Source organism: Oncorhynchus keta, chromosome 19 (assembly GCF_023373465.1).
Source record: "Oncorhynchus keta strain PuntledgeMale-10-30-2019 chromosome 19, Oket_V2, whole genome shotgun sequence".
NCBI lineage: Eukaryota > Metazoa > Chordata > Actinopteri > Salmoniformes > Salmonidae > Oncorhynchus > Oncorhynchus keta.
The window spans coordinates 34,824,400-34,838,371 of NC_068439.1; the positions used below are offsets into that span (position 1 = coordinate 34,824,400).

Sequence of the window (13,972 nt, forward strand, 5' to 3'; positions counted from 1 at the left end):
TTACATCTATTTTTGAGAGAAGTAAAATTTTTGGGCGCATGGAACATTTCTGGGATCTTTGTTTTCAACTCATGGAACATGGGACCAATACATTTCATGTATTATTTTTTTGTTTGTTGTAACAAGTAATAATTACAGGGTTACTACCCAAGCTACACTATAAATGATCTTTGTTAAGAGCCTAATGGCCTACTTATTGGTAGATCTGATGATTTTGAATATTCATAGAACAAGAATATCCACGCATTTCAATATTTGCATAAGATATACACTCCCCTATGTATTTATTTGGACAGTAAAGCTAAAACCTTTAATTTGGCTCTATATGAGGTGACAGTATAGAATGTCAAATGTTATTCTTTTTTTCATTCATACAAGTATTTGGACAAATTCACTTATAGGCTATTCATTACAAGTTTAGTATTTGGTCCCATATTCCTAGCACGCAACGACTACATCAAGCTTGTGACTCTACAAATTTGTTGGATGCATTTACAGATTGTTTTGGTTTTGTTTCACTTTATTTTGTGCCCAATAGAAATTAATGGTAAATAATATATTGTGCCATTTTGGGTCACTTTAATTGTAAATACGAATAGAATATGTTGCTGAACACTTCTATATTAATGTGGATCCTACCATGATCACAGATAATCACAAATTAATTGTGAAAATGAAAGAGTGAGAAATTTAAAGAGGCGTAAATATCATACCCCCCCCCAAATGCTAACCTCCCCTGTTACTGTTAATGTTGAGAGGTTAGCATGTTTTGAGGGCATGATCTTTGTGCATCTGTAACTTTCTCACTCATCATTATTCAAAATTAGCATGTTTTGAGGGCATGATCTTTGTGCATCTGTAACTTTCTCACTCATCATTATTCAAAATTAATTAATGATTATCCATAATCATTGTAGCATCCGCATTAATGTAGAAGTGTTCAGAAACATTTTATATTCTTTATAAAATAGCTCCAAAATGACACATCATTGACTATTAATTTAAATTGGGCACGCCTTAATCCGAAACATAACCAAAACTAACGGCATCCAACCAGTTTAGTCACAAGCTTGAGGTAGTCATTGTGTGCTTGGAATATAGGACAAAATACTAAACGTTTGACATAAATGTAATACAATATAAGTTGAATTTGTCCAAACACTTTTGATACCTTCAAATGGGGGGACAAGATACATAATAAAGTGCTTCCATTTCTAAACAGTAAAACAGATATGTATGAAAATACCCTCAAAAAAGGTGGCAGACAGCCTCATATAAAACATTCGATCTCAAATCCAGCTTTTCTGTCCAAATACGCAGGGGAGTCTGAGCTTGATATAGGGGGGCATTGAGGTAGGAAGAGTGTCTCCTGCTTGCCCTCCAACAACACACTTCTAGCAGCATCTGGTCTCCCATCCAAGGGTCGATGGTCATCAAAACAAGAAGAATTTTATACATTTGCAATTAAGTTGAGTTATTGGGTAGTTGTACTTAGTAGGCAAAGTGCTTCATATTTGACTAACCTAGTTGACAAATATCACTTCATTGAGAAAGAATGCAAATGCTAAATTATTATTGGCATTTAGATTTTAAGATGTCAAATCCATCTGTCATACTTTTTGTTGAAGTGGTTTTTGTATCTACAGTACCAGTCAAAAGTTTGGACACACCTACTCCTCATTCTAAAGTTTTCTTTGTTTGTACTATCTTCTACATTGTAGAATAATAGTGAAGACATCAAAACAATAAAATAACACATATGGAATCATGTAGTAACCCAAAAAGTGTGTTAAACAAATAAAAATATTTGTTATATTTGAGATTATTCAAAGAAGCCAACCACTCTTCAAGTGCTGTCGCAAAAACCATCAAGTGCATTATGAAATTGGCTCACATAAGGACCGCCACAGGAAAAGAAGAACCAGAGTTACCTCTGCTGCAGAGGATATGTTCATTAGAGTTACCATAAATAACAGACACATCTCAACATGAACTGTTCAGAGAAGACTGCATGAATCAGGCCTTCATGGTCGAATTTCTGCAAAGAAACAACTACTAAAGAACACGGATGAGATGGAGAGACTTGCTTGGGCCAAGAAACACAAGAAAAGGAAATTAGACCGGCGGAAATCTGTCATTTGTTCTGATGAGTCCAAATTTGAGATTTTTGGTTCCAACCCCTGTGTCTTTGTGAGTTGCAGAGCAGGTGAATGGATGAACTCTGCATGTGCAGATCCCACCGTGAAGCATGGAGGAGGAGGTGTGATGGCGCAGGGGGGGTTTGCTGGTGACAATGTCTGTGATTTATTTATACTTCAAGGCACACTTAATCAGCATGGCTACCAGAGCATTCTGCAGCGATACGCCATCCCATCGCCATCCCATCTGGTTTGCGCTTAGTGGGACTATAATTTGTTTTTCAACAGGACAATGACCCAACACACCTCCAGGCTGTGTAAGGGCTATTTGACCAAGAAGGGGTGTGATGGAGTGCTGCATGAGATGACCTGGCATCCACAATCACCCGACCTCAACCTAATTGAGATGGTTTGGGATGAGTGCTCAGCATATGTTGGAAAAGCATTCCAGGTGAAGCTGGTTGAGAGAATGCCAAGAGTGTGCAAAGCTGTCATCAAGGCAAAGGGTGGCTACTTTGAAGAATCTGTGAAAAAAGAAGAAACCCGCACACTGCTCTTGATTGTATCACTGCTCTTTAATAAGCTTTACATGTCGGCCTCAGGGACTTCTTCAGTGATTTTCGAAGCTCTGAGGAAGGCCATGTGACCTATATGTAAAGCTGATTAAAGAGCAGATACCATCAAGAGCAGTGTGTGGGTCTCTTATTTTTTCTAATTTTATTCAACTGTTACCATTCACCTGCATAAAAGATACCTCAGATGTGAATTTTACTTTGAAGAATCTAAAAAAATATTTTGATTTGTTGAACATTTTTATGGTTACTACGTGATTCCATGTGTTATTTCATAGTGTTGATGTCTTCACTATTCTACAATAGTATAGTACAAATAAAGAAAAACCCTTGAATGAGTAGGCGATTCCAAACTTCTGACTGGTAATGTATGTATTTAAACATTCATCGAAAGAAAGTTAAAATGTAACAAGTAACTATATTTGTTAGATTTCAGGAAAATATTTAGCAGAGGATGGTTTCGATCCATCGACCTCTGGGTTATGGGCCCAGCACGCTTCCGCTGCGCCACTCTGCTACTGCTGTTATAGCAAGATCCTAGCTATTTATTCAGTTTTTCTGATGGCGGTCTGCACGCCGGCGTTGTGCTTTTGCAGTTTGCAACAGGTAGTTAGTTCCATTTTGGGCCCTGACTTCCGTCCATAGCTGTACTCCATCTAGTAGTCTAGCTGACCGGCGTTGGATGCTGGTGATTTCTCTGTGAATATATACATTAAAACATCAAAACGTCGTACGCAATGAGGTAATTTCATGCATTTGATAAGACCGTAATGTTGGACTATATCTATACATTATCCAATTATAATATAGTTATAGACATATGGAATTTAAAGGGGTGGTTTAGAGAGGGTTGCATTATTAGCTAGTTTACGTGTAGCGTGCTAACGTTAGCCCAGCTAGCCCACTTTGTTAGCCAGGTGGCCGGTATCATAGCTTATCTGGTGACTAACTAGATATCTCTGTAGATAGGTAGCTATAATAGTTATGCATCAACTATCTTGCTAACTAGTGTATGATTTGCTAGCTAGCGCCCTTTATTAGCTACATAGCTAAACGTGCTTTGTTTTGTCTAAGTAAAATCAATGGACGAATGAATGAACAAACAGTCAGTAGCTATTCATGCTATGCTATAGTAGCAGCTAGCTAGTCATCTAGCTAGCTGCTGCGGCTTCTAACACAATTTAGTTAATGTGATAACTGCCATCACTCAACTAACTATATTAATAATGTAATCAATTTCAGAGGCGATAGGGGCAGGGGCCGTGGTGGCCGGTTCGGCTCACGTGGAGGACTGGTGCAAGGGTGAGTAGCCAGTTAGCCAGTTGCTAACATAATAATGCCCACAACTGTAAATTTAACCTGTCCATTGTATGATTTAGGCCTATGAGATTCAAGATTCATGAAGTCACTTTGCCAACTGAAATTCATAGAAGAATGTCTGGCACAATATAAGATGCATTGATGTTTCCTTGTCCCTTGTTTCAGGTATCGGCCATTTGTCCCCCACATTCCCTTTGACTTCTATGTGGTGAGTATTTGCCACTATTCCAAGCATCCTTCCCATACTCATGCACCAAGGGTTACGTTGAAGTGGTGCAGCATGTTGCTCACATGAATTGAAATAAACAAAGAGTATGACCATAAAGACAGATTATAATCAATGGATATCAGCTCACATACACACACACACAATGGTCTAGTAATGCTCTAGTCGAAACAACAGGGATCTTGTCAAAGTAATACAGTAGCGCAGATAGGGATGTCGAGTGGACAGTGCTAAGTTGTCTCTCTGTTCCCCCCAGTGTGAGATGGCCTTCCCCAGAGTAAAGCCAGCAGCGGATGAGACTGCCTTTAGCGAGTGTCTACTGAAGAGGAACCAGGACCTCAGTCCTACACCCGCAGAGCAGGTAGAGAACACATACATTCTCTCTCAAACATTCAACACACTTCCCTCGGTCAAACCACGCTCGCTGGATCATTTCAGTCAAACTGTTGTATGCACACAGCGACGTATTCCTTTCGGCTATGTGTTAAAAAACACTCCTACACTATGCCACCATAGAAGTCTTTCAGTTGACTCCATGCAAACTCTCTGCTCTGACTTTCAGTCCTCTATCTTGTCCCTGGTCACCAAGATCAACAACGTCATCGACAACCTCATCGTCGCCCCCGGCAACTTTGAAGTGGTGAGTTCCAGAGCTTGGTAGAGATTAGCGTGCCAAAATGGACATGCATTTGTATTGGATAACATATTTAGCCATGTACAATAACAATGGGAATTGCTTTCTCCTCTCATTCCAGCAAATTGAAGAGGTACGTCAGGTAGGCTCATACAAGAAAGGCACCATGACAACGGGACACAACGTCGCTGACTTGGTGGTCATCCTCAAGATCTTGCCCACTTGTGAGTTGTGTGTGTGTGACCCAACAAAGCAAAGCCCAGTTGTACATTCATTAACTGGTTTTCAAATGTCAGCATAGGGTCTCAGGTGTTGATTGCTGCACAGCATTTTGCATCTTTGCTGGGTTATAAATACGAATTAGTCCTCATTCTGGACTGTATTTCCCAGAGCAGCCATTTTTGAAATTGCGTCTATTGGTTATACTGAACCCCCATAATGGAAGTTCTCTCTCTTGCAGTGGAGGCCGTCGCAGCTCTCGGCAACAAAGTGGTGGAGACCCTTCGCACACAAGACCCTGCTGAAGGTGACCTATATCACACAGTTACATTTGTTTTCATGTAGCCACAGTGAAACATCAGTCACATAAGTTAGATTTTGCTTTCAATAGCATACATTTTACTCATATTTAGCTTTATTAATTTGTCATGCCATGTTGTTTAGTGATGAATTCATACAAAGTAGAAGGATAATGTAGGCACACTGGGTAATGGGATATTCTCGATTTTCAGTGGTTATGATCTAATGTTCCCAAGTGACTCCCGCTCTGTGTCCTAGTTCTCTCCATGCTGACCAATGAGACAGGCTTTGAGATCAGCTCTGCCGATGCCACAGTGAAAATCCTCATCACCACTGTTCCCCCCAACCTGCGCAAGCTGGACCCCGAACTGCACTGTACGTGGAGACAGAAACCCACACACAAACACGCAGTACAATGTGATAGAATGTAAACATGAGCGGCAACATAAGTACACTCATAGAGCTACAGAAATAAGTCAAAACACTCACTTAGATTCACTGGGATTGGCAAACAGCTCCCTATACCATGCATGTCATACATAAGCAGTCATTGTAGACTGGAGGAAGAGTGTGTGTGTGTGTGTGTGTGTCTTAAAGTAGATGGTCCCAGGACTGAGTTTTGGAAACACTGCTGTAAGTGGTCGCATTGGTGTTGATCTTGATATGGTCTCTTTCTCCCCAGTGGACATCAAGGTGCTGCAGAGTGCTCTGGCTGCCATCCGCCATGCCCGCTGGTTTGAGGAGAACGCCTCCCAATCTACGTAAGTCACCGTTTTACCCTTAACCTTTTAGTCTTTTACCACTCACCTGGTTTACCCTCCCAAACCGATATCTCCTCAGAATGTGTTCCAAGTTTTTGTAGTAGGTCCTTACACCTCAGGCTTCTTTTTTTTTTTTTTTCACGTCAAGGAGGAATAGAGGAATAGGGGAAGGCTTTTTAATCTAAATGTTTCAGTCATCGTGGCCTTTGTCTTGAAAAATACTGTCTCCCTTCAAGGATCAAGTTGGCGCCGACTAACTTGATCCTTTAAGTTAAAAGTCTTACTCATGTCCTGTTTGCTGCTGTTATTTAGGGTGAAAGTGCTGATTCGCCTGCTGAAGGATCTGAGGGTGCGTTTCCCCGGGTTCGAGCCTCTCACCCCCTGGATCCTGGATCTACTGGTGAGTCCATTGCACTGACCATAGTTGCACTGGATGTACTGGTTTGGTCACTACACCCACCATTATCACGACTCGGCACTTAACATGTGATACTAGTAAGCCCACTGCATTCACCGTAGTTATGCTAATGTTCAGTTATACTGGATATACTGGTGAGGACGCTACGCCTACCATTAACACAACTACTGGTGAACCAATAGCATGTGATACTGGTGAACGTTGGCACTTGGAGAGGCATGATAATGGATGATTTAGCTATTCATTTGTTGTGGATTACAACACACAGAGCAAGTCCCCTGGCTAATATGTTTTGTCTGATTTTCTGTCTTTGTTATTGTATTGACCCTAACTGAAAGCTTGTATCGCATCACTTCATATCTAAAGGATGAATAGGAAATTAAAAGGGTTTCATGTGTGTCTTCTCAGGGTCATTCTGCAGTCATGAATAACCCCTCCAGACAGCCCTTGTCACTCAATGTGGCTTACAGGTGAGCCTCCCCATTCCCTCAGTCAGTGCTTGATGTATCTGAGGTTGTTTTCTTACGACTTACTATTAGATATAGTACGTTTTTCTGTTATACATGTATTTCGTACCACATTCCACTATCATTTTGTATTAGACACCCATATTTCCTTAAGTGTATGCACCAAGTTGTTTTTCAACTGGAGGTGTCTTTGTTGACAGTGTCTCAATTTATGAAACGTTGCTGGCGGTGCCTATTTTTGCAATCGGAAAGTATTCAGACCCTTTTCCACATTTTGTTACGTTACCGACTTATTCTAAAATGGATTAAATTAATAAATGTCTCCAATCTACATTTACATTTAAGTCATTTAGCAGACACACAATACCATATAATGATGAAGCAAAAACAGGTTGTTGAATTCTTTTTGCTAATTTGTATTTAAAAAAAAGATATATATATATAAACAGAAAACCCTTATTTACATAAGCATGCAGACCCTTTGCTATGACACTTGAAATTGAGCTCAGGTGTATCCTGTTTCCATTGATCATCCTTTAGATGTTTCTACAACTTGATTGGAGTCCACCTGTGGTAAATTCAATTGATTTGACATGATTTGGAAAGGCACACATCTGTCTATATAAGGTCCCACAGTTGACTGTGCATGTCAGAGCTAAAACCAAACCACGAGGTCAAAGGAGTTGTCCATTGTGTTAAGGCATAGATCTGGGGACGGGTACCAAAAAATGTCTGCAGCAATGAAGTCCCCAAGAACACAGTAGCCTCCATCATTCTTAAATGGAAGAAGTTGGGAACCATCAAGACTCTTCTTAGAGCTGGCTTCCTGGCCAAACTGAGCAATCGGGGGAGAAGGGCCTTGGTCAGGGAGGTGACTAAGAATCCGATGGTCACTCTGACAGAGCTCCAGCGTTCCTCTGTGGAGATGGGTAAACCTTCCAGAATGACAACCATCTCTGCAGCACTCCACCAATCAGGCTTTTATGGTTGAGTGGCCAGACGGAAGCCACTCCTCAATAAAAGGCACATGACCGCCCGCTTGGAGTTTGTCAAATGGCGCCTAAAGGACTCAGACCATGAGAAACAAGATTCTCTTGTCTGATGAAACCAAGATTCAACTCTTTGGCCTGCATGCTAAGTGTTATGTCTGGAGGAAACCTAGCACCATCCTTACGGTGGTGGCAGCATCATGCTGTATTGATGTTTTTCAGCGGCAGGGACTGGGAGACAAGTCAGGATCGAGGGAAAGATGAACGAAGCAAAGTACAGAGTGATCCTTCATGAAAACCTGCTCCAGAACGCTCAGGACCTCAGACTGGGGTTAAGGTTTACCTTCCAACAGGACAACGACCCTAAGCACACAGCCAAAACAATGCAGGAGTGGCCCAGCCAAAGCCCGCATTTGAACCCGATCGACCATCTCTGGAGAGACCTGACAATAGCTGTGCAGGAACGCTCCCCATCCAACCTTAGAGCTTGAGAAGATCTGCAGAGAATAATGGGAGAAATACAGGTGTGCCAAGCTTGTAGCGTCATACCCAAGAAGACTCAAAGCTGTAATCGCTGCCAAAGTTACTTCAACAAAGTACTGAGTAATGGGTCTGAATACTTATGTAAATGTAATGTTTCCTTTTTTATTTTTTTATACATTTATAAGAAAATATATAACCTGTTTTTGCTTTGTCATTATGTGCTATGGTGTGTAGATTGATGAGGGGGGAAAACTATTTAAGAATTTTTAGAATTAACCTGTAACATAACAAAACGTGTCAAGGGGTCTGAATACTTTCTGAATGCACTGTATATATTTTCCTTAAACGCCCTCCCGTTGGAGTAAACGAATGGACAACAACACTTATGCTTCTACTTCCAGTTTATACATACTATATAGTTATTTTGTTTGTTTTTCGTACCATCCTTCCAAAAGTGAGATGATGTAATCTGAATAAAGGGAAAAAGGCCATTCTTGATTCTTAATTTTTGTTTGTTGCTCTTTTCAGGCGCTGCCTACAGATGTTAGCCGCTGGACTTTTCCTGCCAGGCTCAGTGGGCATCACTGACCCCTGTGAGAGTGGAAACTTCCGGGTGCACACCGTCATGACCCTCGAGCAGCAGGTAATAATTTAGCTTTAGCTTCCTTCATGGTGCAGGGGTGGGGAACCTTGGTCCTGGTGACAGGGTTTGCGCCAGCACTAAAGCACTAAATTCATTTCCGTGATCATATGTGTTTGGTCAGGATTATTGTCAGATGAATCACATTGAGGTATGTGAATTGAAAGTGTGTGTGTGTGTTTGTTTTGTAGGACATGGTGTGTTTCACTGCTCAGACGTTGGTGAGGGTGCTCTCTCATGGAGGGTACAGGAAAATCCTGGGCCTGGAGGGTGATGCCAGCTGTGAGTCTCATTCTCTCGCGTGTGCTCTCTCACTCACACACACACACACACACACCATTTTTTCAAAGTAAACATTAAACAAATCTACCTCACTCTCCCAGACCTGGCTTCGGAAATGTCCACCTGGGACGGCGTGATCGTCACACCCTCCGAGAAGGCCTACGAGAAGCCGCCAGAGAGGAAGGAAGAGGAGGATGAGGCACTGGAGGAAGGAGGAGATGTTGAGGATGAAAGCATGGAGACACAGGAATGAGAAGGACCCGGAAGGTGGTGAGCTGCCAGGTACCAGTAGCCAGTCAAAAAAAACAGGCTCATTACCAGGCTAGCTAGCTGCCTAGCTTGTTGCAGCTCCTACAGTAGCTTTGTTAGCGCATTAGCTAACTTAAGCCATAGTTAGCTAGAATCGTAACGTTCTATAAATTAGCCTACTTTGCATAGATGCTAGTTGAAAATCTCATTGACTTAACAAAATCAACATAACTTTTTTTGTTTATGGAAAGATGTCATTGTAATTCCAAGTCATAACAAAGTAAACTATGTAGCCAACAAGCAGTGCTGCCACACATCAACTCACCAGCAAGAGAGACTAGCCAGCGATAGTACTGCATGGTGCCATAGTGCATAGCGCCATCTACTATATCAGTGTTATTGGCAAGAATTCAACAAAATCAACTCCGCTTTACACAGATTATAATAGGAGAGGGTTTGCGAAGGATATTATTTTTTCTTTGAGAACCACCCCAAGTTCAACTTCAATTCTAACCCTGTGGGCAGAGTGATGGTTGTGCCAGATATCCTCTCTAGTAAGACAATAAGGTCAAGGGTTAATGGGAGACAGGCAGCGCCATTAGCGTTGCGAGTGACAGAAGTCCAAATAGTGTTAGTGGTGGGATCCAATTCACCCTTTTACCCATACAATGTGCTCTTAGGCTTAACAACATTTTATTTTTCTCTTGTTGCTATCCAGAGGATCCTGTGCCACGTCTTTTAAACAATCGTTTACCCCCTGACCCTTTTGGAAACCCTTCACTCGCCCATTTGTCCTTCATTGAAGTTCATGTCCACTAATCATGAATTGACTGCATTGACCTGGACCAAAGTGCGCCAACTGGACGGACAGACTTGCATATAGACTGTTACTGGTTCCTCAACGCCCTCAACACAAATTCAATTCATGATCTTCTCAAAAGGGGGCGGGTGTCACTATCAAATTGTATTCCGTGTGTTTGTGTGGTCTTTACTTTGTAACAGCAATGATGACTAAATTAAACAGCTTCTTTATTTTAATATGCCTCTATGTAAATGTATACATTTAGAAATGCATATCCCTATTTTCAAATGTGTGGCTGGATGGATGGATGGGTGGAATACATATGCCCCATGCTTGTGTGAATACGCATACTTCATTTTTAGATCTGGTCATAGAATGTGTAATTACCTCCACAGAACCAGTCTGTACCCAAAATTTGACAAACTTGTTAATGTTTTATTTGATACTTTATTGAAACACAGTTAAAATTAAATGCTGTTTTGCAGTTCAGATTTAAGATACTAAGATACTGCTGGAAAATGCCTGGATCTTTCAAATGGTCTCATAGAGATTCTGTGAAATGACTAGAGGGGATATGTCACTAAACCCTCAAAAGTCCTTAATAGGGTGAAAATGACATCCATCTTACAGTCAAATTGGAATGAATGGCAGTAGGGGCAATGGTGTGGTGTTACCTGCTTCTACTTATGCAGGAACATAAAAGTAAGGCATGGGATGTATCATAAATTGTAATGGTATTATAGTCAACATAAAATGTTATACAGTTATACAGTTTATACAGGTTTTGTACACATTTTCTATATAAATAGTCCCTATCGTCAACTGATTTCAGCCAATGAATGGCTGTGGATTGACTGCATTGTTTGAATGAAATGTTGGTATATTGGCAGTTAATTTGACAAATGTATGGAATACTTCCTCTAAAACTAAATGCAGATAAATTCTTCAAATTCACCGCACTGGAAAGCCATGGTTGACCAACTATTCTAATTCTACGTTCTCATTTTGAAGTTGAAGTTACCACAATTGAATTAGGACTTAAAGTAATATAGTAGGGTCTAATGATCTAACTGAAGAAGACTGCATAACATTGGAACAACCGAGGACCAGCCACAAGTAGCACCGCATGCCTGTAGGTGGCATCAGAGTAAAGGGTATTGCATAGGGCAGCCAAGCTCAACCAACTTTTGCTGAAATCCCCCTTATGGTCTATCGATCAACTCTCCAATTCAAGCTAATCACACTGTACCATGATCTTATAATTTACCATATATCCTAATTCTATTTTTCAAGACTTTATTCAGAAACAGGATATTCATGATATTAGATTGCATTCTTATGTATAATGCTTTATTACTGGTCTCTATGTGTTACCTCATCCAGCTCCAATATGTAGCTTCCACCTGGATGACACACGGAAGCCATTTTGTGCCCGAAAACTATGCTCACATCTGCGATTATAGCAGAGAAGTGAGCGTTTGTTCCCTGACCAATCTGTTTCACTTCTGAAGGTTTACGCAGACAGACTAATTGAATAACAGAGTATCTGGAAAGCCATCATGCACTTTGTGCCTGCTCTGTTTTCTGTTGCTTTTACCAGACTGTTCAAGTCCCTCCAATGGTGTGTTTACTGAGTGAATTTAGCCAATTTAGCTGCAGTGAATTAGTGTCTGTGTTCCAGATGGCCAAGTGATCTTGTTTTTGATCCAGTAGACCTTATTAACCCAACAGTGACCTCGTCCAGATATTCGGACCTCTTGGCTTTACAGCTAAAGTGTTGGGTTGACAGTAGCATGGGTTCAGGCCCTGGTTGGGACTAAACCCTGACTTGTCTATGTGAAATGTACAAAGGAAAAATACATTTCCAATGCTGATTATAAGAGAAACATTATTTTAGAATACAACAGCGACAGTATGTGGTGGTAAAGCACTACAGTTTAATCATATCTGATAAACTGGATAGGCCTTATTAAGTATCCAAGCCCAGGTCCTTTAGCTATATTGTAGTTTGTTGGATTACAAAGATCAGCTCCTTTTCAAACAAACGTGACAGCCTTCCAATTTTCCAACAACTAAGTCACACCTGTAAATGCCACATCTTGTGTTCACTTTCCATATCCCTCCTTTCTGAAGTAATTGCCTGGAACAGCCTATTTCCCCCCTGCAGGAGGTAAACTGGGATGTGAGAAGCAGTTTACTCAGTCGAATAAAGCTGGCGCTTGGAATCTCGGATCCCATTGAGTCACACAGCTGTTCCTCTCTACGTGCAGGCCTTCTTTCTGATGCTGTCTGGTCCAAACGAGTATGATATTGTTGCCGCCCATTGCATTGAAGGCAAGGGAATATAAAAAATGATTAAATCAGTATTGAGCTAAACTGAGCGAGCTCAACTGTGAATGGTTCTGGCACAACAACAAAAAGGTGGGGGAAGCCAGTTTGGATTTGGCATCACTCCTATTAAATCCCATTGAGAGCATACCTCATGGACAGTAACATTTTAAGTGTTGCATCGTGTTGTATTGTCCTCCAAAGGCTAGTTAGCCAGCTAGCTAAAATTGTCCCTTTCCTAAATTAGCTATGGATGGAGAAAGGGATTTGGACTTGTGGTTTTACTTAATTCTCCATTCTGGGCAATGATTATAATGGCGATTCTGATCCAACCATCAATTCATACATGTGCCCCTGGTCTGAGAGGATGGAAGTTAAATTGATGTAAAGAGACACAATTGTGAGCTGAGAGTAGCCTAGATGCAACACCCTCACTCAGACTCTTATTAAAATAGTGCAGAAAATGGCAAGACTTGTTCACAAACTACTCTTGTAGAGCATTTGGAGGCAGCATGAACAGTCTTACTTGTCATTGGCTGAAATCCTGGACATTTAGTCCATGAAGCCGTATATACATTTTCCAATAAGTATTTCCCATAGAGTGAGCGCTCATCTGTTCCTTCAGAGAATCTTGGTTACATACTCAGTGCAACCTTTTAATATCTCAGGTCCAGATCAGACACTAATTCAGAGGATGAAAAGTTTGAAAATCTACAGGAGTGAAATTTGACCCCTTCGCTCTATAATCACTGTCCTGGTGACCAGGGCCGGTCCTTTCCATTCTGCCGCCCTAGGCGCGACCAAAAGATGCCTCCCTGCAAAACTATTGCAGTCCCAGTATTTGGTATTTTATTAGGATCCCCATTAGCTATTGCAAAAGCAGCACCTACACTTCCTGGGGTCCACACAAGACCTGAAACATAATACAGAATTACATAATATCAATAGATAAGAACAGCTCAAGGACAGAACTACATACATTATTTAAAAAGGTACACACAGCCTACATATCAATGCATACACACAAACTATCTAGGTCAAATAGAGGAGAGGCAAGGTGTTGCTTTATCTGTTTTTTGAAACCAGGTTTGCTGTTTATTTGAGCAGTATGAGATTGAAGGATGTTCCATGCAATAAGGGCTCT

General features: G+C 41.0%; 1 protein-coding gene across 2 annotated transcripts; it reads left to right on the forward strand.

Moving 5' to 3' along the window:
* The first annotated feature begins 3,284 nt into the window (after positions 1 to 3,284).
* On the forward strand, positions 3,285 to 10,736 carry LOC118398113 (interleukin enhancer-binding factor 2 homolog). Of its 2 annotated transcripts, none has more exons than XM_035793154.2 (15): positions 3,285 to 3,452; positions 3,953 to 4,012; positions 4,196 to 4,238; positions 4,513 to 4,617; positions 4,819 to 4,896; positions 5,012 to 5,114; positions 5,351 to 5,416; positions 5,668 to 5,784; positions 6,092 to 6,170; positions 6,483 to 6,570; positions 6,997 to 7,058; positions 9,056 to 9,170; positions 9,359 to 9,449; positions 9,551 to 9,719; positions 10,417 to 10,736. In XM_035793154.2, exons 1-14 carry the CDS (start codon positions 3,448 to 3,450, stop codon positions 9,700 to 9,702), a joined length of 1,164 nt encoding a protein of 387 aa, XP_035649047.1. In that variant the 5' UTR covers positions 3,285 to 3,447; the 3' UTR covers positions 9,703 to 9,719; positions 10,417 to 10,736. The 2 variants fall into 2 exon arrangements, with proteins under 2 accessions (XP_035649047.1, XP_035649046.1); XM_035793153.2 differs by having other exon boundaries at positions 3,286 to 3,452; positions 9,551 to 9,731.
* Positions 10,737 to 13,972: the final 3,236 nt, after the last annotated feature.

Excerpts from the sequence above, each read along its gene's own strand:
- LOC118398113 (XM_035793154.2), top strand. Across the intron at positions 6,171-6,482 it reads GAGAACGCCTCCCAATCTAC|GGTGAAAGTGCTGATTCGCC; the intron begins GTAAGTCACCGT and ends GCTGTTATTTAG. Across the intron at positions 6,571-6,996 it reads CCTGGATCCTGGATCTACTG|GGTCATTCTGCAGTCATGAA; the intron begins GTGAGTCCATTG and ends GTGTCTTCTCAG.